Genomic DNA, 25,991 nt, shown 5'->3' on the forward strand with positions numbered 1-25,991 from the left:
AGGTGAGTTTTATCCCAAATTTTGGGGGATTTGGGAGGAAAATTTGGGATGAAAAATTTACCGAAATTTGGGGATTTTGGCTTCGGAATGGGAAAGGAGCTGGAGCTGGCAAAGGGAATTTGGTGACTCAAAATTCTATTTGTTGTCTCGGATTTGGTGGGAAAAAATTTATTTATTGTCTCTGTTTTATTGTCCAAAATTCTATTTATTGTCTCTGTTTTATTGCGAAAAATCTATTTATTATCTCTGTTTTATTGCCCAAAAAATGGGGGAAATGTTAAAAAAATTGATCCAAAAATTCTATTTATTATCTTTATTTTATTGCACAAAAAATCTATTTATTGTCTCTGATTTATTGAGAAAAAATCTATTTATTGTCTCTATTTTATTGCCAAAAAAAAAGGAAAAAGGTTAAAAAATGGATCCAAAAAAATCTATTTATTATCTCTATTTTATTGCCCAAAAATCTATTTATTATCTTTATTTTATTGCCAAAAAATGGGAGAAATGTTAAAAGAATTGATCCAAAAATTCTATTTATTATCTCTATTTTATTGCCCAAAAATCTATTTATTATCTCTATTTTATTGCCAAAAAAAATCTATTTATTATCTCTGTTTTATTGCCCAAAAAATGGGGGAAATGTTAAAAAAATTGATCCAAAAATTATATTTATTATCTCTGTTTTATTGAGAAAAAATCTATTTATTGTCTCTGTTTTATTGCGAAAAAATTTGATTATTATCTCTGTTTTATTGCCTGAAAAACAGGGAAAAAGTAAAAAAAATTGATCCAAAAAATCTATTTATTATCTCTGTTTTATTGCCCAAAAAAATAGGGGAAAAGGTTAAAAAAATGGATCCAAAAATCAATTTATTATCTCTGTTTTAGTGCAAAAATAAGCAAAAAAATTGGAAAAAAAGTGGAATTTTCAGGATTTTCCCAGAATTTTTGGGAAAGGAAAAAATGGGGAAAAAAATGGAATTTTTGTGATTTTCCCAGAATTTTTGGGAAGGGAAAATTCCATTGGAATTTGGAATTTCTGGACACAAAATAAATACATAAAGACACAAAATTCGTGGTTTTTCACCCCAAAAAAATCCCAATGTTGGGTCAAATTTGGTCAAATTTTGGTCAAATTTGGGTCAAATTTTGGTCCAAAATTCCCAAATTTCCACATTTTCCCCAATTTTTCCCTTTTTTCCCATTTTTCCCAATTTTTCCCATTTTTCCAATTTTCCCCAATTTTTCCCTTTTTTCCCATTTTTCCCAATTTTTCCCAATTTTTCCATTTTTCCCAATTTTCCCTTTTTTCCCAATTTTTCCCATTTTTCCCTTTTTTCCCAATTTTCCCCAATTCTTCCCCTTTTTCCCAATTTTTCCCATTTTTCCCAATTCTTCCCCTTTTTCCCAATTTTTCCCATTTTTCCCTTTCTTCCCAATTTTTCCCATTTTTCCCTTTTTCCCCAAATTTCCCCTTTTTTCCCAATTTTTCCCTTTTTTCCCATTTTTCCCTTTTCCCCCAATTTTCCCCAATTTTCCCAATTTTTCCCTTTTTTCCCAAATTTCTCAATTTTCCCCATTTTTCCCATTTTTCCCAATTTTTCCCTTTTTTCCCCATTTTTCCCATTTTTCCCCAATTTTCCCAATTTTTCCCTTTTTTCCCAAATTTCTCAATTTTCCCCAATTTTTCCCATTTTTCCCAATTTTCCCAATTTTTCCCATTTTCCCCAAAATTCCCAAATTTCCCCTTTTTTCCCATTTTTTCCCTTTTTTCCTCATTTTTCCCATTTTTCCCAATTTTCCCAAATTTCCCCAATTTTCCCATTTTTCCCAATTTTCCCAATTTTCCCTTTTTTCCCACTTTTCCCAATTTTCCCAATTTTCCCTTTTCCAGGCCAGCAGAGCTTCCAGCTGGGAACAAAACCATGATGGAAGCAGGTGAGTGAAAATTGAATTTTTTTCAGGATTTTTGCCCAATTTTGGCTTTTTTGGCCCCAAAATCCCAACTTGGGTTTTTCCCTCATTTTTGGGTTGAAATTTCCCAAATTTTCACACCAAAATTTCAATTTTTTGGATGTTTTTTGGCTTCACGGAGTTTAGTTCATCCTGGAAAATCCACATTTCATTGAAATTTTAAATTTGATTTCTGTTTTGGGTTGAATTGATATTTTAAATTGAATTGATATTTTTAATTTAATATCTATTTTTAATTGAATTGATATTTTTAATTAGATTTATATTTTGAATTGAATTGATATTTTGAATTGAATTTATATTTTTAATATAATTTCTATTTTTAATTTGATTTCTATTTTTAATTTGATTTCTATTTTCAATTTAATTGATGTTTTCAATTGAATTGATATTTTTAATTTAATATCTATTTTGAATTGAATTGATATTTTTAATTAGATTTATATTTTGAATTTAATTGATATTTTGAATTGAATTTATATTTTTAATTTAATTTCTATTTTTAATTTGATTTCTATTTTTAATTTGATTTCTATTTTGAATTTAATTGATGTTTTCAATTTAACTGATATTTTTAATTTAATATCTATTTTTAATTGAATTGATATTTTTAATTAGATTTATAGTTTGAATTGAATTTATATTTTAATTTAATTTCTATTTTTAATTTAATTTCTATTTTTAATTTGATTTGTATTTTCAATTTAATTGATATTTTCAATTTCATTGATGCTTTCAATTGAATTGATATTTTTTATTTCTATTTAATTTTATTTTTTGAGGAATTTCTCCCCAAATTTATCCATTTTTTCCTTTTTTTCAGGAGAAAATGCAGCTCTGGGTGAGTGAATTTCCATCCCTGGAATGTTCTGGAAAAAATCCATAAAAATAAAAAAAAAAATCCATTTAAAAAAACAACCAAAAAAATCCATAAAATTCAGGGGAAAAAACCCAAATTGATGTTTTTTTAAAGAAAATTCTGAGGTGAAAACCAAGAAAAAATCCATTTAAAAATCCATTAAAAAATCCATAAAAACTAAAAAATTCCATTAAAAATAAAAAAATTGATTAAAAAAATCAATTCAACCATTGAAAAATCCATTGAAAAATAAAAAAATCTATTAAAATCCATTTAAAAATCCGTTTAAAAAAATTTAAAAATCTATTAAAAATCCATTAAAAAATTTTAAAAATCCATAAAAATCAATTTAAAAACCATTTAAAAATCCATTTAAAAATCCATAAAAAACTAAAAAAATTCCATTAAAAATCAAAATTGATTAAAAAAAAATCAATTAAAAATCCATTGAAAAATCCATTGAAAAATAAAAAAATCTATTAAAAATCCATTAAGAATTTTTAAAAATCCATAAAAATCCATTAAAAAACCATTTAAAAATCCATTTAAAAATCCATAAAAAATCAAACAAATTCCATTTAAAAACCCCAAAAATTTCCATAAAAAATCCATTTTAAAATCTGAAATGAATTAATTTTTTTCTCTCTCTTTCCAGCCAATTGGGATACAAAAATCCGTGAGTTGGAATTTTTTATTTTCCTTTTTCATCCCCAAAAAAAGCCCAAAATTCCGAAGGTTTTGATGGAATTTTGTTGGATTTTTCAGGGAAATTACCTGAGGAGTTTGGTGAGTTTTTCATTGTGGGAAAATTCCGTATTTTTATGAATTTATTTGATAATTTTAATAAATAGAAATTCAATTATAACATTCATTAAAAAATATATTTAATAAAATTTCATATTTTTATAGTAATTTTATTTGATTATTTTTTTGTTTTTCTCCAAAAGAAAACGAATCTGAATTGGGTAAGTTTTGGGGGATTTTGGGATTATTTGGGGATTTTTTTTTTAAATAAATATCTATAATAAAATAATATAAATTGTTTCAATTATAATTTTAAATTAAGATTTAATTTTTAAATAATAATTTTAAATAATAATTTAAAAATAATAATAAATATTCCTCCCAGAGCACCTGACAGCTGCACTCGGTGAGTTTCTGAATTTCTCTTTTTTTCCCCATTTTTTCCCTTTTATTTCCCTTTAGTTTTATTTATTTTAATTCATTTTTATTTATTTTTATTTATTAGTATTTATTTCTATTTATATTTATTTATATTTATTTGTATTTGTTTGTATTTATTTGTGTTTATTTTTATTTATTTGTGTTTATTTTTATTTATTTGTATTTATTTGAATTTGTTTTTATTTATTTTTATTTATTTGTGTTTAATTGTATTTATTTATATTTATTTTTATTTATTTGTATTTATTTGCATTTATTTTTATTTATTTGTATTTATTTGTGTTTATTTATATTTATTTGTATTTATTTGTATTTATTTGTATTTATTTGTATTTATTTTTATTTATTCTTATTTATTTGTATTTATTTGTGTTTATTTCTATTTATTTTTTTATTTGTATTTATTTGTATTTATTTGTATTTATTTGTATTTATTTGTATTTATTTTTTATTTATTTGTATTTATTTGTATTTATTTGTATTTATTTTTATTTATTTGTATTTATTTGTGTTTATTTGTATTTATTTATATTTATTTATATTTATTAGTATTTATTAGTATTTATTTATATTTATTTAATTTATTTTTATTTATTTGTATTTATTTGTATTTATTTTTATTGATTTTCATTGATTTTCATTTATTTTCATTTATTTTTATTTATTTTTATTTATTTTTTCCCTTTTTTCCCTCTTTTTAATGAATTTCCATTTCTCCCCCAGAGGATCGAGAGAGGAGGATCAGTGAGTTCCTTTCCTCATTAACTTCATTCATTAATTAGTTAATTAATTTCTCATTAATTCATTTGTCATTAATTCATTTCTCATTAATTAATTTCTCATTAATTAATTTGTTATTAATTCATTTCTCATTAATTAATTTCTCATTAATTTTGGGAGGTTTTGGGGTTATTTGAGATCCCAAAACCTAAAGAATTTGGGATTTTGGGATCTGGAAAAATCATAAATAAATAATAATAAAATCATAAAGAAAAATAATAATAATAAACGAAATAATAATAAAAAATAAAATACTAATAAAAAATAATAAAACATAATAAAATAATTAGTAAAAATCATTTTAAAATAAAAAATAAAATAAAAATTAAAATAATGAAATAAAATAATAAAAATTTTCAAAATGCACAATGAATAATAAGAAAATAATAAAATGAAAAATAATTAAAATAATTTGGGAAATAATGAGAATTTTCCTTTTTATTTTGATTTCAGGCAAATTGACTTCCGACCTGGGTAAGGAAATTAATTGATTAATTAAATGAGAATAAAATTGATTAATTAATTAGAATGAAAGATTTGAATTGGAAATGATAATTTTGTCCTTAAATCGACTATTTTGGGGATTTGAAATGGAAATTTTCTCCCTGAAATTTGGGGTTAAAATGGGAATTTTTGGCCTTAAAATGAAAATTTAGGTTTTTTTTGTATTTAGAAATTCCTGTGGGTTTTTTAAAAATGAAAAAGAAATAAATATTTATTTCATGTTATATATTATTGTAATAAATGTATAAAAATTTTGTTCTTTGTATTGTTTTTAATACTATTTTTTAAAATGAGTTAATAATTATTTAATGTTCTTTAATATTGTGTTTACCATAAAATGTTATTATTTTTAATAATATTATTTTATTAATATTTTTTAATTTTTCAATATTTAAAAATATTTAAAAATATTTTCAAATATTTTCAAATATTTTCAAATATTTTAATACTATTTAATATTATTTTTAATATTATTTTATATTATTTTTAACATTTTTAAATATTCTTTTAAAATATTATTTTAAACAAATTAATACTTATTTAATATTATTTTAAATTACATTTATTTCACAATAAATTTCCATTTTTCAGGTGAATCCAACGCCAAACTCAGTGAGTCAAACCTGGAGGATTTCAGTGGAAAAAATCCAAATTTTGGAGCAATTTTGGGGTGAAAAATCCCAATTTCTGCTCAGAATCACCACAGAAATTAAGGAATTCATTAATAATTCTCTTTTTTTGGATTTTTTTCCATTTTTCTCCCAGAGGAACGCGACAGGAAAATCAGTGAGTAACTAATTTGGGGTGAAATTTCCTTTTTTTGGGTGAAATTCCTTAATTTTGGGTGAAATTTGCTAATTTTGGGATAAAATTCCCTAATTTTGGGGTGAAATTTCCTCATTTGGGGGAAAAATTTCCTAATTTTGGGTTGAAATTCCTTATTTTTGAGTTGAAATTTCGGTTTTTTGGGGGTAAAATTTCCTAATTTTGGGTAAAATTTCCTATTTTGGGGTTGAAATTTCCTAATTTTGGGTGGAAATTCCATTTTCTGGGGTGAAATTCCTAATTTTGGGGTAAAATTTCCATTTTCTGGGGTGAAATTCCTAATTTTGGGGTAAAATTCCCTTTTTTGGGGGCAAAATTTCCTATTTTTGGGTAAAATTTCCTATTTTTGGGTAAAGTTTCCTATTTTGGGGTTGAAATTTCCTTTTTTTGGGATAAAATTCCCCAATTTGGGGTGAAATTCCTAATTTTGGGTTGAAATTCCTGATTTTGGGGTAAATTTCCTCATTTTGGGGTAAAATTCCCTAATCTTGGGGTGAAATTTCCACTTTTTGGGGTGAAATTTCCATTTTTTGGGGTGAAATTTCCTAATTTAAGGTGAAATTCCCATTTTTTGGGGTAAAATTTCCTAATTTTGGGTTGAAATTCCTTACTTTTGAGTTGAAATTTCGGTTTTTTGGGGTAAAATTTCCTAATTTTGGGGTAAAATTTCCTATTTTGGGGTTGAAATTTCCTAATTTTGGGTTGAAATTCCATTTTCTGGGGTGAAATTCCTAATTTTGGGGTAAAATTTCCCTTTTTTAGAGTGAAATCCCTAATTTTGGGGGAAAGTTTCCTAATTTTGGGGTAAAATTCCCTTTTTTTTGGGGCAAAATTTCCTATTTTTGGGTAAAGGTTCCTATTTTGGGGTTGAAATTTCCTTTTTTTGGAGTGAAATTCCCCAATTTTGGGTGAAATTCCTTTTTTTGGGGTGAAATTTCAATTTTTTGGGGTGAAATTCCCTAATTTAAGGTGAAATTCCCATTTTTTGGGGCAAAATTTCCTAATTTTGGGTTGAAATTCCTTACTTTTGAGTTGAAATTTCGCTTTTTTGGGGGTAAAATTTCCTAATTTTGGGGTAAAATTCCGGTTTTTTGGGGCAAAATTTCTTAATTTTGGGTAAAATTTCCTATTTTGGGGTTGAAATTTCCTAGTTTTGGGGTAAAATTTCCTCATTTTGGGGAGAAATTCTCTTTTTTGGGGGTAAAATTTGCTAATTTTGGGATAAAATTTCCTTTTTTTGGGGTGAAATTCCCTAATTTTGGAGCTACCAGATAATCCTTATTCATTACGGGAAAAAAATTGAAAATAATTCAATTTTTCCCCCAAATTTCAACCCAAATTTCCACATTTTCTTCCCAAATAACCCAAAATTCTCTTTTTTTTCCTCCTCAGCCAAACTCGCTGCTGAAAATCGTGAGTTTTGCTTTTTTATTTAAATTTCATTTGATTTTTTTGGGTTTAAAATCCTCATTTTTGGGTCAATTTTGCTGCTTTTTCCTGAAATAATTAATTTTTTTCTTTCCTCCCACAGGGAAGTTCTCAGCTCTGCTGGGTGAGGAGATAAAATTCACTTTTTTGTCACAAAAATCACTTTTTTGGGGGTTTTTTGGGGCTTTTAAAATGGATTTTATTCTGGTTTTTAATGAATTTAGAAATGGGATTTATTAGAAATAATTTATTAGGTTTATTGGATTAATTAGGGATTTGTTAGAAATAAAAATAAATGTAGAAAATGAGGTAAATTTGGGTTTAATTCATTTAAAAATGAGATTTATTAGAAATAAAATTAAAATGGAAAATTTGGGTTTAATGAAGTTAAAAATGTCATTTATTAGAAATAATTTATTAGGTTTATTGGATTAATTAGGGATTTGTTAGAAATAAAAATAAAGATGGAAAATGAGGTAAATTTGGGTTTAATGAATTTAAAAATGAGATTTATTAGAAATAAAATTAAAATGGAAATTTGGATTAATTCATTTCAAAATGTGATTTATTAGAAATAATTTGTTAGATTTATTAGATTAATAAGTGATTAATTAGAAATAAAATTAAATGTGGAAAATCAGTAAATTTGGGTTTAATTCATTTGGAAATGAGATTTATTAGAAATAAAATTAGAAATGGAAAAATCAGTAAATTTGGGTTAAATGAAGTTAAAAATGTGATTTATTAGAAATTAAATTAAATATGGAAAATCAGTAAATTTGGGTTTAATGAAGTTAAAAATGAGATTTATTAGAAACAAAATTAGAAATGAAAATTGGATTTCATTAATTTAGAAATGAGATTTATTAGAAACAATTTATTAGATTTATTAGATTAATAAGTGATTTATTAGAAATAAAATTAAATAGGGAAAATCAGTAAATTTGGGTTTAATGAAGTTAAAAATGTGATTTATTAGAAATAATTCGTTAGATTGATTAGGTTAATTAGTGATTTATTAGAAATAAAATTAGAAATAGAAAATTTGGGTTGAATGAAGTTGAAATTGAGATTTATTAGAAATTAAATTAAATACGGAAAATCCATAAATTTGGGTTTCATGAAGTTAAAAATCAAATTTATTGGAAATAAAATTAAATATGGAAAATCAGTAATTTTGGGTTTAATTGATTTAAAAATGTGATTTATTACAAATAAAATTAAATATGGAAAATCAGTAAATTTGGGTTTAATGAAGTTAAAAATCAGATTTATTAGAAACAAAATTAGAAATGAAAATTGGATTTCATTAATTTAGAAATGAGATTTATTAGAAATAAAATTAAATATAGAAAATTCAGTAAATTTGGGTTTAATGAAGTTAAAAATGAGATTTATTAGAAATAAAATTAAAATGGAAATTGGGTTTAATGAAGTTAAAAATGAGATTTATTAGAAATAAAATTAACTATAGAAAATTCAGTAAATTTGGGATTTTGGGGATGGAAATTTGGGTAAAAAATGACCCAAAATTCTGATTTTTGGTGTTTTTCCCGCAGCTGAACGAGACTCTGGGCTCCGTGAGTGAAATGTCCATTTCATTCATTAATTAATTGCTAATTTCATTGGATTCATTTCATTTAATTGACCAAGAAATTGATGTTTCATTTTCAACACCAACCAATAAATTAATACTTAATAGCTAAATGTCAACAATAAATTGATAATCGATGATAATGTAATTAATATCGATTTGTTAATAATTATTTTAATTTAATAATTATTAATTTAATTTAATTTATTAATTAAATTAATAAATTAATAAATTAATTTTAATAAATAATAATATTAATTGTTAATATTAAATTATTAAATTAAATTTATTATTAATTTAATTTAATAATTTAATAGTTATTTGATTTAATAATTATTAGGATTTATCGTTTCTGGATTTGAAATTTAATATATTTTCATTCTTGGTGTGAATTTGGATTATATTGGTGATGAGAATTGATTATAAATTGATTGTAAATTGATTAAATTGATTATATTAATGAATAAAATGGATTAAATTTTTATTTAATGGATTATAATTTTATTTAATGGATTGTATAATAGATGTTGTATATTAAATTATTTTATTTTATATTATATTTTATGTTATATATTATTTTATATTTTAGATATATTATATTATATTTTAGATATATTATATTATATTATATTATATTATATTATATTATATTATTTTATATTATATTATATTTTATTTTATTTTATTTTATTTATTTTATTTTATTTTATTTTATTATGTTTATTATATTATATTATATTGTATTATATTTTATTTTATTTTATTTTATTTTATTTTATTTATTATATTATATTATATTATATTATATTATATTATATTATATATTATTAAATTTTTATTCTATATTATATTTCATTACACTTTATTTTATTTTAATTTATTTTGAATTCTTTTATTAATTTTCTATATCATATTCTAGTTTTTGCTCCATTTATATTGTAACATATTAATATAATTATATATTAAATTTGATAAATATAATTCGCTTAAATTTTTATTTAATTGGTTCTCTTTTCTACCAGTTGGACTTTATTTTATCATTAGAATTTATTCATTTTTCCATTTATTTAAAATAAAAAATAAATTGATTTATTTCTCTGTTTCCAGGGAAGCTTCGAGCAGAGCTGGGTGAGTGATGGGGATGGAAAAATCCAATTTTATTGCTTGTAATTGGATTTTTAATTGGATTTTTAATTGGATTTTTAATTGGATTGTTTATTTTATTTTTAATTTTCTTATTTGATTTTTAATTTGATTTTTAATTTGATTTTTATTTTTATTTTATTTTATTTTATTTTTAATTTGATTTTATTTGATTTTTTTAATTTTATTTGATTTTTATTTTATTTTTAATTTGATTTTTATTTGATTTTTAATTTGATTTTTATTTGATTTTTTATTTGATTTTTTTATTTTTATTTGATTTTTATTTGATTTTTATTTGATTTTTTATTTGATTTTTATTTGATTTTTTATTTGATTTTTAATTTGATTATTTGATTTTTATTTGATTTTTATTTGATTTTTAATTTGATTTTTTATTTGATTTTTATTTGATTTTTAATTTGATTTTTAATTTGATTTTTAATTTGATTTTGAATTTTCATTTGAATTTGAATTTTCATTTTAATTCGAATTTCCCATTCGGATTTCCAATCTTATTTTGTCTCCCTTTAGTTTTAATTCATATTTCAGTTTTTCTATTAACTTTAATTGATATTATTTTTTTAACGTATTTTCTATTCTATTTTTATATTTTTTATAATTTTATATTTTTTTCTATTAAGGTTTTATGTTTAATTTACGTATTTAGTTTTAATTTTTTTATGTTATTGAAATTTTTTTCCATTATGGTTTTAGATTTAATTTATAGATTTAATTTTATTTTTTTCTGTTATTAAATTTTTATGTTATTTATATAAATATTTCTGTTTCTATATAAATATAAATGTAAATTTTAATATTATATTTTAAATATAAATATAAATTTATAATTTTTTATATTTTTATGATTTAATATTCCATTTCACTCCCACCTTTACTTTTCCTCCCAAATCTCCATTTTTCAATCCCAATTTTTATTCCTAATTTCAGATTTTCCATTTCATTTTCAATTAACCAATTTGTTAATTAATTTTCTCCTCAAAATTCTTCTAATTTCACTTTTTTTTTCCCTCCAGCCAAGTGTGACGCCACAATCCGTGAGTCCAAAAATTCCCAAAAATTTCCCAAAAATTCCCAAAAAATTCCCAAAAAAATTCCCCAAAAAAGTCCCAAAAAATTCCCCAAAAAATCCCAAAAAATTCCCCAAAAAAATCCCAAAAAATTCCCAAAAAATCCCAAAAATTTGGGGGAAAAAATCAAAAAATTCCCAAAATTTTGGGGAAAATTCCCCAAATTCCCCTTGGGAATCCACGGGGATTAATGGGATTGCCATTAATTAATCATTAATTAATTCATTAATTAATCATTAATTAATTCATTAATTAATCCATTAATCAATCCAATTATTAATCCATTAATCAATCCATTAATTAATCCATTAATCCATTAATTAATCCATTGATAATCGATTAATTAATCCGTTAATCAATCCTATAATCAATCCATTAATTAATCCGTTAATCGATCCAGTAATTAATCCGCTAATAATCCACTAATAATCCATTAATAATTCATTAATAAATCCATTAATAACCATTAATAATCCATTAATTAAACATTTGATTAATCCATTAATCAATCCATTGTTAATTCATTAATTAATCCATTAATTAATTAAACCGTTAATTAATCCATTAATCAAACCATTAATGAATCAATTAATTAATCAAATAATTAATTCCTTAATTATTCCAGGGATCTTCACAGTGGAGCTCGGTGAGTTTCCTCCTCCTTTCCCCTCCTTAATTAGACAATTAATTAATTAGCTGATTAATTAATTAGCAGATAAATTAATTAGATGATTAATTAATTAGAGGATTAATTCATTAATAACCCAAATTCCGATTTTCTCTCTTCATTTCCAGGCAAACAAAACACCAAAATCGGTGAGTTTTGCTGATTTTTGCCCCAAAAATAAATCCCAAAGTGAGTTTTTGGGAAGAAAAATTCCCAAAATTCCTAAAAATCCCAAATTTCCCAAAAATGCCAAAATTCCCAATTTCCCAAAATCCCAAATTTCCCAAAATTCAAAAAAAAATCCCAAAAATCCCAAAATTCCCAAAATTCCCGAATTTCCCAAAATTTCCAAATTCCCAAAAATCCCAAAATTCCCAAAAATTCCCAAATTTCCCAAAATTCCCCAAAATCCCAAAAATCCCCAAAGTTCCCAAAGTTCCCAAAAATCATAAATTTCCCAAATTCCCAAAAATCCCAAAAACCCCAAATTTCCCAATGTTCCGAAAAATCCCAAAATCCCAAATTTCCAAAAATCCCAAATTTCCCAAAATCCCAAATTTCCCAAAATCCCAAATTTCCCAAAGTTCCAAAAAATCCCAAAGTTCCCAAAGTTCCAAAAAATCCCCAAATCCCAAATTTCCCAAAGTTCCCAAATTCCCAAAAATCCCCAAAATCCCAAATTTCCAAAAATCCCAAATTTCCCAAAATCCCAAAATTCCCAAATTCCTAAATTTCCCAAATTTCCCTCTCTGGGGTTGAAGAAAAAATGACAATTTTGTCTAAAAATTCCAATTTTTTCCCTTTTTTCCAGGAGAACTCACAGCTGATGTTGGTGAGTTGATCCAAAAAATCGGAATTTTTGGGGGAATTTGGGGAAAAATTTGGCACTGAGGAATTAATATTATTATTAATTATTATTATTATTATTTATTATTATTGTTAATTATTATTGTTGTTGATTTTATTGTGAAAATAATCAATTTTCCCATTTTTTTCCCCCAGAAATCTTCAATAAAAAACTCCGTAAGTTGCTGAATTTGGAATTTCCAGGATGAAAAATTTTTAATAATTTTTTTAATAATAAATTTTTAAAATAATTTTTTAAAAAAATTAATAATTTCAATTTTTCAAGTTTTAATAGTTTTAAACGCAATTTATAAATTTTTCAATAATTTTAATCATTTTAATTTTTAATCATTTGAAAATACTTGAAAACTTTTAATTATTCTAATTATTTTAATTGTTAATGATTTTAAAATTTTTTAAAATTTCATTTAATTATTTTAATTTTTAATTAATTTTTAACAATTTTTAAAATTGTATTGATTTTAATAATTTTAATTTTTAATAATTTTAAAAAGCAATTTATAACATTTTCAATAACTTTAATAATTTTAAATTTTAATAATTTTTATGTTAAAAGTTACTTATGTTTTAAGTAACTTTTAACATCATTTTTTTTAAATTTAATAATTTGAATCACTTTCATTTTAATGAATTTTTTAAAATAATTTTTAAAATCTCATTTCATTATTTTAATTTCTAATTAACTTTTAACATAACTTTTTTTTTTAATTGAATAACTTAAATCATTTTAATTTTTAATAATTCCATTTCATTTTGAATAAATTCAGAAATTCCCATTTTTCTCTCTTTTTTCCCTTTTTTTCCCCAGAGGAGCTCCAAGCTGAACTCGGTGAGGAATTTTCCCTTTTTTGGGGTTTTTTCCACCAAAATCTCACCAATTTTAGGGGAAAATTTGGATTTTCATTCAATTTAGAAGTTCAACTGCAAAAACTCAAATAAATGTGGATTAATTCGATTATTTAATGAGATAAAAATAGAATTATTTTAGTAAAATTCTATAATGTAATTATAATATATGTGTAATTATTTTTTATTATTACAATATCATTATATTAAAATTAAAATTATTGTAATTATTGCATTAAAAAATTTGGATTTTCATTAAATTTAGAAGTTCAACTGCAAAAACTCAAATAAAAATGGATTAATTTGATTATTTAATGAGGTAAAAATAGAATTATTATGTTAAAATAATATGATAGAATTGTAATATATTTATAATTATTAATTATAATTATAATTACTATATAATATCATCCTATTAAAATTAAAATTATTGTAATTATTACATTAAAAAGTTTGGATTTTCATTCAATTTAGAAGTTCAGCTGCAAAAACTCAAATAAATGTGGATTAATTCGATTATTTAATGAGATAAATTAGAATTTTTTTATTAAAATAATTATATTTATAATTATAATTCTTTTATTATGTAATTATTATATTAAAATTAAAATTATTGTAATTATTGCATTAAAATGTTTTTTTTTGGTTTGTTTTGTTTTGTTTTTTTGTTTTTTTTTTTTTTTTTTTTTGTTTTTTTGTTTTTTGTTTTTGTTTGTTTTTTTTTGTTTGTTGTGGTTTTGTTTTTGGTTGTTTTTTTTTTTTTTTTTTTTTTTTTTGTTTTTTTTTTTTTGTTTTTTTTTGGTTTTTTTTTGTTGTGTTTTTGGTTTTGTTTTTGGTGTGTTTTTGTTTTTTTTTTTTTTTTTTTTTGTTTTTTTTTTTTTTGTTTTTTTTGGTTTTTTTTTGGGTTTGTTTGTGGTTTTGTTTTTTGGTTGTTTTTGTTTTTGGTTGTTTTTTTTTTTTTTTTTTTTTTTTTTTTTTTTGTTTTTTTTAGTTTGGATTTTCATTAAGTTTAGAAGTTCAGCTGCAAAAACTCAAATAAATTTGGATTAATTCGATTATTTAATGAGATGAAAATAGATTTTATTGAAATAATTCTGATATATTTATAATTATTATTTATAATTCTATTTACTATATAATATCATTACTACATTAAAATTAAAATTTAAATTATTATAATTAGTATATTAAAATACATTTATTTTGTGTAATAACTATATTTAATAGTATTATTAAATATCACTATTAATGTTCATTAATAATAATAACAAATATTCCTATTTTTGTTCATTTAGAGGTTCGAGATTCCCAAATTCGTGAGTAAAATCCCTAAAATCCCTAAAATCCCCAAAATTCTTCATTTTGGGATGAAAAAATCAGAAAGAAAATTATTTCCTACAAATTTTTTTAGTAATTATTTACTAATTATTATTATTATTATTGTTATTATTATGGATTTTTCAGTAGTTAAGTTTAATTCAATTCGAATTTTCAATTTTTTTTTTTAGAATGTTTCCATTTTCTACATTGAAATAATAAATTTTTTTAAATTGCAAATTTTTGAAATTTCGATTTTCTGAATTTCAAATAATTATTTTTATTCTTTCAGGGGAAAATGAAGCTGAAATTAGTAAGTCAGAAATTCACTTTTTTATTTCTTTCTATTATTTCTATTTATTTCTATTTATTTCAATTTCTATTTCTATTTCTGTTTCTGTTTCTGTTTCTGTTTGTCGTTTATTTTATTTTATTTTATTTTATTTTATTTTATTTTATTTTATCTCTATTTATCCTTTATTTATCTATTTTATTAAAAAATTTAAAAAAAAAAATCTTTTATCTCTTTATTTATTATTAAAATTTTAATAATTTTGTTTCATTATTAAATAATTCGGTAAATAATTTAATTTATCATTTAATTAAATAATTATATTTTTTAATATAATTAAAGGTAATTATCATCTTTACAATAATTTTATTGTAATTTATCTACAACAACAAAACCAATTTATATCTCTAAATCTAAAATGACTAAAAATCAATTAATTTGTTAAAATTAATATTTTCATAATATTAATAAATGTTATTTAATATCTATTAAAATGAATTTGCTGCTATTATTATATCAATAAATTTGGTATTATTCGTTTTAATTCAATTAGAAATTGTAATTAATTGTAATTAATTGTAATTAATTGTAATTAATTGTAATTAATTGTAATTAATTTCTCTCTGCTTCCCCCCAGGACAGCTGAAGGAATTGCTGGGTAATTAATCAATTAATTAATGTGCAGAAAATGATAATTAAGAGGAGATTTGGGGGAAAAAATGATCAAAATATGGTAATAATGGGGAATATTGGGGGGAAAATAATTAATTAATTAATAATTTCTTGATTATAACAATTAATAAATATTATTAATTAAATTATTAAAAATTCATAATTAATCATAAATGTGGCAAAACTGTGGAATTCTCAGGAATATCCTGGGATTGGAAAATAAAAATTGAGGTTTTTTGGAGCTGAGGGAGTTCTATTTTTATAAAATAATTTTTTAAAAAATGTTTTTATATTGGGTTTTATTTTGAATTTTTAAATTTCATTTTCCATTGAATTTCAGGTTTTATTTTGAATTTTTTAACTTAATTTTTGATTTAATTTTAGGTTTTATTTTGAATTTTCAAATTTCATTTTCAATTTCATTTCAGGTTTTATTTTGAATTTTCAAATTTCATTTTCGATTTCATTTTAGGTTTTATTTCGAATTTTTAAACTTAATTTTTGATTTAATTTTAGGTTTTATTTTGAACTTTTCAATTTCATTTTCAATTTCATTTCAGGTTTTATTTTATATTTTAAAATTGCAAGAAATGAAGGTTTTTATCTCATTTTTAATTCCTTTTTTTTATTCTTTTCAGGAGAACAAGACTCTGTGATCAGTAAGTTTTGTGACATTTGGTAAAAATAATTTAATCGAATATTTTCATCAAATAATTGAATGAATTTAATAAAAGAGAAAATTTAATCAAATAATTGAATAAAATAATTTAATCGAATATTTTCATCAAATAATTGAATGAATTTAATAAAAGAGATAATTTAATCAAATAATATAATAAAATAATTTAATCAAATATTTTAATCAAATAATTGAATAAATTTGATAAAAGAGAAAATTTAATCCAATAATTTAATCAAAAATTTATTCAAATAATTTAATCAAATAATTGAATAAATTTAATAAAAGAGAAAATTTAATCAAATAATTGAATAAAATAATTTAATCAAATATTTTAATCAAATAATTGGATAAATTTAATAAAAGAGAAAATTTAATCAAATAATTGAATAAAATAATTTAATCAAATATTTTAATCAAATAATTGGATAAATTTAATAAAAGAGAAAATTTAATCAAATAATTGAATCAAAAATTTATTCAAATAATTTAATCAAATAATTTATTCAAATAATTTAATCAAACAATCTAATAAATTTAATGAAAGAGATAATTTAGTAAAATAATTTAATAGAATAATTTCATGAAACAATTTAATAAAACTGCTAAGAAATAATCAATAAATGTAATAATAATTTAATAAATTAGCTAATAAAATCAATGGATTCCAAATAATTTTATTTTCCTTTTTTGTTTTAGGAAAGCTGAGGGAGGAACTCGGTGAGAGATTTTTCTTCAATTCCCAAAATACATTTTTATATTTTTTAATTCTCATCTTTACGGATTTCGCTTGAATTTCCAAAAATTAGATATTTTTATAACACATTTTATGTCTTATTTCATTTTAAAATTATCTGTACGATTTTAATATTTTATTTCTATATTTTTTAATTGTCAAAATTACGGATTTCCCTTTCATTTCTAAAAATAACATATTTATAACATATTTTATGTGGAATTTTACTTTTCAATTCCATATAATTTCTGAATATTTTATTTTTATATTTTTCATTCTTTTTACATAAATATATTTTTTTTACAATTTCCTTATCTTCTTCTAGATTTTCATATCTTATTTACATTTCTCTATTTCCCTATTTTTTTTTAAAATTGTCAAATTTACGGATTTGGCTTCAATTTCTAAAAAAATAACATTTTCCACACATTTTCCACATTATTTCCTTTAAAAATTACATATAAATTTCTTAAAATCTTTTTTTTTTAATTGTTACATTTACAGATTTCACTTCAATTTCTAAAAAAACGTTTATAACATAATTTATATGTTACTTTATTTCAAAATTATATATAATTTTTAATGTTATTTTTATATTTTCGTATCATTTTGATATAAATCCATCAATTCCCCATTTTTTCCACTTCGTATTTTTAACATCTTCTTTCCCATTTTTCTATTTTATTCCAATTTTCGTTTCTTATTTTCAATTTTTCCTTTTTTTTTTTTTTTTTTTTTTGTCATTCCGACCTTCGTGGATTTCGAATTTGGAATTTCTGAATTCCTTCGGTTTTTATTTTTTTAATTCGATTTTTTTTTTTTCAGCTCAACTTCCTGAGGAAATGGAAGAGGAAGAGGAGGAAGAAGAGGAAGAAGAGGAAGAGGAAGAGGAAGAAAAAGAGGAAGAAAAAGAAAAAGAAAAAGAAGAAGAAAAAGAGGAAGAAAAAGAAAAAGAAAAAGAAAAAGAAAAAGAAAAAGAAAAAGAAAAAGAAAAAGAAGAAAAAGAAAAAGAAGAAGAAAAAGAGGAAGAAAAAGAGGAAGAAGAGGAGGAAGAGGAAGAGGAAATAGAGGAGGAAGAAGAGGAAAAGGAAAAATGGGAAAAGGAAGAGGAAGAAGAGGAAGAAAAAGAGGAAAAGGAAAAGGAAACAGAAGAACTCAGTGAGTTTTTCCTTTTCCAGCCCCAAAATTCCCATTTTTTCTCCCCAATTTTCCTGCTGAAAGAATTGAATTTCACGCAAAGAAATTCTTTTATTCCATGAAATGAAAAATTTCAATTTTTTTATTATCAGATTCCATTGGATGAAATTATTTTATGATTAAATGGAATTGAATTATTTTATTATTAAATTAAATTCCATTCAATTATATTGTTATATATTGGAATCTTTTCATTCACAATTTGAGGTTTTGGTTCAAAATTTGGGATTTTCATTCCAAATTTTGGAATTTTTCATTCAACAATTTGAGATTTTGGTTCAAAATTTGGAATTTTTCATTCACAATTTGGAATTTTTCATTCACAATTTGAGATTTTGATTCAAAATTTGAGATTTTGATTCGAAATTTGGAATTTATCATTCAAAATTTGGGATTTTAATTAAAAACTTGAGATTTTCCATTCAAAATTTGGAATTTTTCATTCAACAATTTGAGATTTTGACTCAAAATTTGGGATTTTTCATTCCAAATTTGGGATTTTGATTCAAAATTTGGGATTTTCATTCAAAATTTGGGATTTTTCATTCACAATTTGGGATTTTGATTCAAAATTTGAGATTTTCATTCAAAATTTGGGATTTTAATTAAAAACTTGAGATTTTCCATTCAAAATTTGGAATTTTTCATTCAACAATTTGAGATTTTGATTCAAAATTTGAGATTTTCCATTCAAAATTTGGGATTTTCCATTCAAAATTTGGGATTTTTCATTCACAATTTGAGATTTTGATTCACAATTTGGAATTTTTCATTCACAATCTGAGATTTTGATCCAAAATTTGGGATTTTCATTCCAAATTTGGAATTTTTCATTGACAATTTGAGATTTTGGTTCAAAATTTGGGATTTATCATTCAAAATTTGGGATTTTAATTAAAACCTTGAGATTTTCCATTCAAAATTTGGAATTTTTCATTCACAATTTGGAATTTTTCATTCACGATTTGTAATTTTTCATTCACAATTTGAGATTTTGATTCAAAATTTGGGATTTCTCTTTCAAAATTTGGGATTTTGATTCAAAATTTGAGATTTTCCATTCAAAATGTGGGATTTTCCTTCCAAATTTGGGATTTTCCATTCCAAATTCGGGATTTTTCATTCCAAATTCGGGATTTTTCATTCAAAAATTTGGGATTTTTCATTCCAAATTTGGGATTTTTCGTTCAAAAATTTGGGATTTTTCATTCCAAATTTGAGATTTTGGTTCGAAATTTGGAATTTTGATCCAAAATTTGGGATTTTTCATTCAAAATTTGAGATTTTGGTTCAAAATTTGGGATTTTTCATTCAAAATTTGGAATTTTTTATTCAACAATTTGAGATTTTGGTTCGAAATTTGGAATTTTGATCCAAAGTTGGGGATTTTTCATTCCAAATTCGGGATTTTCCATTCCAAATTTGGGCTTTATCATTCAAAATTTGGGATTTTTCATTCACAATTTGAGATTTTGATCCAAAATTTGGGATTTTGATCCAAAATTCAGGATTTTTCATTCCAAATTTGGGATTTCCATTCAAAAATTTGGGATTTTTCATTCAACAATTTGAGATTTTCATTCAAAATTTGGGATTTTCCATTCCAAATTCGGGATTTTTCACTCCAAATTCGGGATTTTGCTTCCCACTCCCATCCCGGATATCCCGCCAGGATTTTTCGGGGATAATTTGGAATTTTCCCCATTTTTCCCCAGGGGATCGAGACGTCAGGATTGGTGCGTAAAATTCCCGTCAATTGGGGGAATTTGGGCAAATTCTGATCTCAAAGCACATGAAATTGAGGAGTTTTGGGTTTTTCCTCTCCCAGCGGAGCTCAGCGAGGCTCTAGGTGAGCAAAAGTCAAAATTTATAATTTATTAGCATTTTTTAAAATTTATTTTAATTAAATTTTGTTTTACTGTAATGTTTTTATCATCGTTATTTTATTATAATTATTTATTCTCTATTTTATTATATTATTTGATTAAATTCTCTATTTTATTAGATTTATTGAATTATTTTATTTAGTTATTTTACTAAATTATTGAATCAAATTTATCTATTTTAATAAATTATTATTGAATTTATTACTTACTATCTACTTTATTATTTGATTAAATTCTCTATTCTATTAAATTTATTAAAATCTTTTATTAAGTTATTTTACTAAATTATTGAATTTCATTTAATTATCTCTTTCAGTTAATTATTATTAATTTTGTTACTTATTATCTATTTTATTCCATTATTTAATTAAATTCTCTCTTTTATTAGATGTATTAAATTAATTTTTTTAGTTATTTAACTAAATTATCGAATTGAATTTAATTTTCTATTTTAACTAATTATTATTACATTTATTACTTATTATGTATTTTATTATTTGACGAAATTCTGTATTCTATTAAATTCTCTATCTTTATTAAATTCTCTATTTTATTAAATGTATTAAACTGTTTGATTAAATTATTTTACCAAATGATTAAACTAATATTTCAAATATTTTAAATAACCTGTAAATATTTTAGAATTCAGATAAATTATTTTTATTAACATTTTTGATAAATTTTAATAATTAAGAATCAATGTATAACTATTTATTAATAAAGAAATAAATTTAACAAATAAATAAATTTAACTCACCTCTCAATTTTCTCACAGAGCAAAGAGACAGAAAAATCGGTGAGTTTGGAATTCTTCCTGAAATGGGAATTTCTGGGAATTTTCTGGAATTTTCTGGAATTTCCATGGAAATTTTCCTTTTTTTTCTGCTTTTCAGAGGAGCTGAACGCAGAGCTGGGTGAGTGATGGAGAAATTATTGAATTTTTTCATTAATTATTGGGTTTTTTCAATTAATTATTATTTATATTAATAATTTCAATTAATTATTTATATTTATATTAATATAAAATAATATTATTTAATTTTTCATTAATGTAATTTATTGCATTAGTTAATTATATTAATTAAATAACTTAATGTAATTTTAATCAGGAATTTAATAATAATATAATGGAATAATGTATAATTTATAATATGATAATACAATAATACAAAATATGACAATAAAATAGAATAATATAATATAATATAATAATATTGTAAAAATAATAAAATATAATAAAAATGTAACAACAATATAATAATATAATAATAATATTATAATAATATAACAATGATACAATAACATAATAATAATTTATAGTTTTATAACATAATTTTCTAATAACAATTCAATATAATCTTAATACAAAATTTAACAATAAAATAAAATAAAATATTAAAACCTGATAAAATAATAGTTTTCAGTAATCTATGAATTTATAACAATAAAACTATATTATAATCATGAATTAGCATAATTTTAATAAATATTCAGTAATAAATAATAAAACCAAATTCATTTTAACAAATAATAACTATTAATTTAATAAATAATTGAATATAATCGTAACAGATATAAAAATGGTGATTTAGTTAATTAATTGATTAAGTTATTATAATCAATTAATTAACTAAACCACCATTTTCATCCCTAATTTCTGCAATTTTCATTTCCTTTTCTCCTTCCAGAGGAATCTCGAATAAGAATCTGTGAGTTTCCTGTCCTTGGATTCTCTTTAAATCCTTTTTATTATCTTTATTTTCTTTTATTTTCCTCCATTGGATAATTTCCTTTTATTCCATTTTACCTCTCTAATCTCGTTTTATTATTTTGGTTTTTTATTTATTGATTTATTTTATTTTTGGGTTTTTTTTTTTTAATTTTTTTTTTTATTTTCGCTTTTATTTTGGTTTTTTGTTTTGCTTATTTATTTATATATTTATGTTCGTTTCATCGTTTCATTTCCATTTTTTTCTGATTTATTTTCATTATTTTAGTTCCATTTTAATTTTTATTTCTTATTTTTATTTACTTATTGATTTAACTTTTTAAAAATTCATTATTAATTATTTTCCCACCTTCAATTCCCATTTCTTCACATTTATTTATTTTCATTCTACTGTTTAATTTCATTTTTTTTCTGATTTATTTCCATCATTTCTGTTCCATTTTGATTTTTTTATTATTTTCATTTATGTATTCATTTCACTTTTTCTAAAAATTCATTATTATTTTCCCACCTTCAATTCCCATTTTTTCACATTTATTTATTTTCAATCTCCTGTTTAATTTCATTTTTTCCCAATTTATTTCCATCATTTCTGTTCCATCTTGATTTTCATTTATTATTTTTATTTATTATTTTCCTTTATTTACTCATTTAACTTTTTTTTTTAATTGATCATTAATTATTTTCCCATTTTTGCTGATTCCAGGGTGGTGCCTCGAGGAGCACAGTGAGTGTTTTCCTTCCCTTTTTTCCCAATTTTCAGAGCTTTTCCCCAAAAAATCTCTTCAATAATTCTGTGATTTTAGGGAAAGATGAAGAACAAGTTGGTGAGTTTGGTGGGAATTGTGGAAAATGGAAAACTCAGGATTTGGTTTCACCTGATTTTATCCCATTTTTCCCTTTTTTTATCCCATTTTTATCCCCTTTTCCCTTCTTTTTTCCCCCTTTTTCCCTTTTTTTAATCCCATTTTTCCCTTTTTTTATGCCATTTTTCCTCTTTTTTTATCCCATTTTTCCTCTTTTTTTAATCCCATTTTTCCTCTTTTTTTAATCCCATTTTTCCTCTTTTTTCCTCCTTTTTCTCCCCTTTTTTTCCCTTTTTCTCCCATTTTTCCTCTTTTTTTTCCCTTTTTTTCCTCTTTTCCTTCTCCCCTTTCCCCCCCTTTGCCCATTTCCCTTTCCTGTTTCCTTCTCCTTTTTCCCCTTTTTTCCCCCAATTTCATTTTCAACTTTTCCACCCCATTTTTCCCATTTTCCCCCCATTTCCCCATTTTCCCTCATTTCCTTTCCACCTTTTCCCCTATCCTTTCTTCCCCCATTTTCCCCTTTTCCCTCCTTTTCCATCATTCCTTTTCCCCATTTCCCCCTTTTTCCTCTTCTTTATTTCCCCCATTTCCCTCTCCTTTTCCCCTCATTTCCCTTTTTTCATTTCATTATTTCATTATTTCATTTATCTCATTATTTTCATTTCCCATTTTTATCATTTCCATTCCCCTTTATTTCATTTTCCCACTTTTCCCCCATTATTTCCCATCATTTCCCATCATTTCCCCATCATTTCCCATCATTTCCCATCATTTCCCCATCATTTCCCATCATTTCCCATCATTTCCATCATTTCCCATCATTTCCCCTTTATTTCCCATTATTTCCATCATTTCCCATCATTTCCCATCATTTCCCATCATTTCCCATTATTTCCCATTATTTCCCCATTATTTCCCATCATTTCCCATCATTTCCCATCATTTCCCCATCATTTCCCATCATTTTCCCATCATTTCCCCTTTATTTCCCCTTTATTTCCCATCATTTCCCATTATTTCCCATCATTTCCCATCACTTCCCCATCATTTCCCATCATTTCCCATCATTTCCCCATCATTTCCCATCATTTCCCATCATTTCCCCTTTATTTCCCCTTTATTTCCCATCATTTCCCATCATTTCCCATCATTTCCCCATCATTTCCCATCATTTCCCATCATTTCCCCATCATTCCCCATCATTTCCCATCATTTCCCATCATTTCCCATCATTTCCCATCATTTCCCCATCATTTCCCATCATTTCCCCTTTATTTCCCATCATTTCCCCATCATTTCCCATCATTTCCCATCATTTCCCATCATTTCCCCTTTATTTCCCCTTTATTTCCCATCATTCCCCATGTCCCCTCCCAGCCCGGGTCACCTTTGACCCTGTCACCTCCCACCCTCGCCTGCTGCTCTCGGCTGACCAGCGCAGCACCCGCTGGACCTACGGCCTGCCCGACCCTCCGGCCACGGCTGACCGCTTCACCTGCTCGCCCTGCGTCCTGGGCAAGCCCGCCTTCCGCTCGGGTCGCCACACGTGGACGGTGGAGGTGGCCGAAGCTCCCTTCTGCGCCGTGGGGGTCAGCCGGGCGGCCGTGCCGCGCCAGGGTCCGGCCGCGGCCTTCGGCCCCGGGGACGGCGTGTGGGCGCTGCAGCGCTGGGGCAACCTGGCCCGGGCGCTCACTAGCCCGCCCACGCCGCTCGGCCTGCCCAGGGTGCCGCGGCAGCTCCGCGTGGCTCTGGACTACGATGGTGGCCGAGTGGCGTTTTTCGACGGGGACAGTCGCAGCCCCACGCCGCTGTTTGCCTTCCCGGCCGCCGACTTCGGCGGGGAGAGCGTCCGGCCGTGGTTCTGGCTGGAGCTGGGCGAGATCGCCATCGTCCAGTGATTCCCTGGAATCCTCCACTGGACAGTGTGCGGCCGTGGTTCTGGCTGGAGCTGGGAGAGATCGCCATTGTCCAGTGACCCCAGGACCCTTCACTGGACACTGTCCGGCCGTGGTTCTGGCTGGAGCTGGGCGAGATCGCCTTTGTCCAGTGAGGATGGAATTCCATTGTCCAGTGATTCCCTGGCATTCCATCATCTCCATCGTCCAGTGAGGATGGAATTCCCACCACTGACCCCAGGATCCTCCACTGGACACTGTCCGGCCGTGGTTCTGGCTGGAGCTGGGCGAGATTTCCATTGTCCAGTGAGGATGGAATTCCCTCCAGGATCCTCCACTGGACAGTGTCCAGCCCTGGTTCTGGCTGGAGCTGGGAGAGATCTCCAGGGGGTCATCTCCATTGTCCGGCAATTCCCTGGAATTCCCTCCACTGATCCCAGGGATTGTGTCCAGCCCTGGTTCTGGCTGGAGCTGGAGGTCATCTCCACTGTCCGGCGATTCCCTGGGATTCCTGGAATGTCCGGGCAGCACATCCTGGTCCTGTTCTGGTCCTGGTCCTGGTCCTGGTCCTGGTCCTGTTCTGGTCCTGGTCCTGTTCTGGTCCTGGTTCTGGTCCTGGTCCTGGTTCTGGGGGAGCTGAGCTCCCAACCCCTCATCCATCCACCCCAGAATTCCGGGAATTCTGGAAATTCCGGGAATTCTGGAAATTCTGGGAATTCTGGAAATTCCTGGAATTCTGCCCAGGGAGGTGGCTGGAGGGGCAGGAGGGGACAATGTCCTCTGTCCTCTGTCCTCTGTCCTCTGGCCGGTCAGCGATGGGCAGCGGGATGGACAGTGGGGTGGGAATGAGCTGGGAATGGGAATGGGAATGGGAATGAACTGGGAATGGGAATGGGAATGAACTGGGAATGGGAATGGGAATGGGAATGGGAATGGGAATGGGAATGGGAATGAGAATGGAATGGGAATGAACTGGGAATGAACTGGGAATGGGAATGGGAATGGGAATGGGAATG

General features: G+C 25.0%; 1 protein-coding gene and 1 long non-coding RNA gene across 2 annotated transcripts; both read left to right on the plus strand.

The window, feature by feature from the left end:
* The first annotated feature begins 9,116 nt into the window (after window positions 1-9,116).
* LOC146421607 (uncharacterized) lies at window positions 9,117-15,086 on the plus strand. Its single transcript, XR_014848654.1, has 9 exons — window positions 9,117-9,138; window positions 10,260-10,280; window positions 11,333-11,353; window positions 12,012-12,032; window positions 12,182-12,202; window positions 12,865-12,885; window positions 13,056-13,076; window positions 13,729-13,749; window positions 15,062-15,086. It is a non-coding gene; the product is annotated as an uncharacterized LOC146421607 (long non-coding RNA).
* A 932-nt stretch (window positions 15,087-16,018) lies between these two features.
* Window positions 16,019-25,049, plus strand: LOC146421608 (uncharacterized). Its single transcript, XM_085047174.1, has 11 exons — window positions 16,019-16,033; window positions 16,686-16,706; window positions 17,426-17,446; window positions 18,288-18,620; window positions 20,332-20,508; window positions 21,321-21,341; window positions 21,439-21,459; window positions 22,234-22,254; window positions 22,981-23,001; window positions 23,081-23,101; window positions 24,458-25,049. Exons 4-11 carry the CDS (start codon window positions 18,305-18,307, stop codon window positions 24,976-24,978), a joined length of 1,119 nt encoding a protein of 372 aa, XP_084903300.1. The 5' UTR covers window positions 16,019-16,033; window positions 16,686-16,706; window positions 17,426-17,446; window positions 18,288-18,304; the 3' UTR covers window positions 24,979-25,049.
* Window positions 25,050-25,991: the final 942 nt, after the last annotated feature.

This window comes from Lichenostomus cassidix, unplaced genomic scaffold, assembly GCF_008360975.1.
Source record: "Lichenostomus cassidix isolate B80296 unplaced genomic scaffold, HeHo_3.0 HiC_scaffold_33, whole genome shotgun sequence".
NCBI lineage: Eukaryota > Metazoa > Chordata > Aves > Passeriformes > Meliphagidae > Lichenostomus > Lichenostomus cassidix.

What these genes read in the sequence shown, in the direction of transcription:
- LOC146421608 (XM_085047174.1), top strand. Translation starts at nt 18,305, where the DNA reads ATGGAAGAGGAAGAGGAGGAAGAAGAGGAAGAAGAGGAAGAGGAAGAG. An exon ending in GCAAAGAGACAGAAAAATCG is followed by an intron (nt 21,342 to 21,438) that starts GTGAGTTTGGAA and finishes TCTGCTTTTCAG; the next exon opens with AGGAGCTGAACGCAGAGCTG. An exon ending in GGAATCTCGAATAAGAATCT is followed by an intron (nt 22,255 to 22,980) that starts GTGAGTTTCCTG and finishes TGCTGATTCCAG; the next exon opens with GGTGGTGCCTCGAGGAGCAC.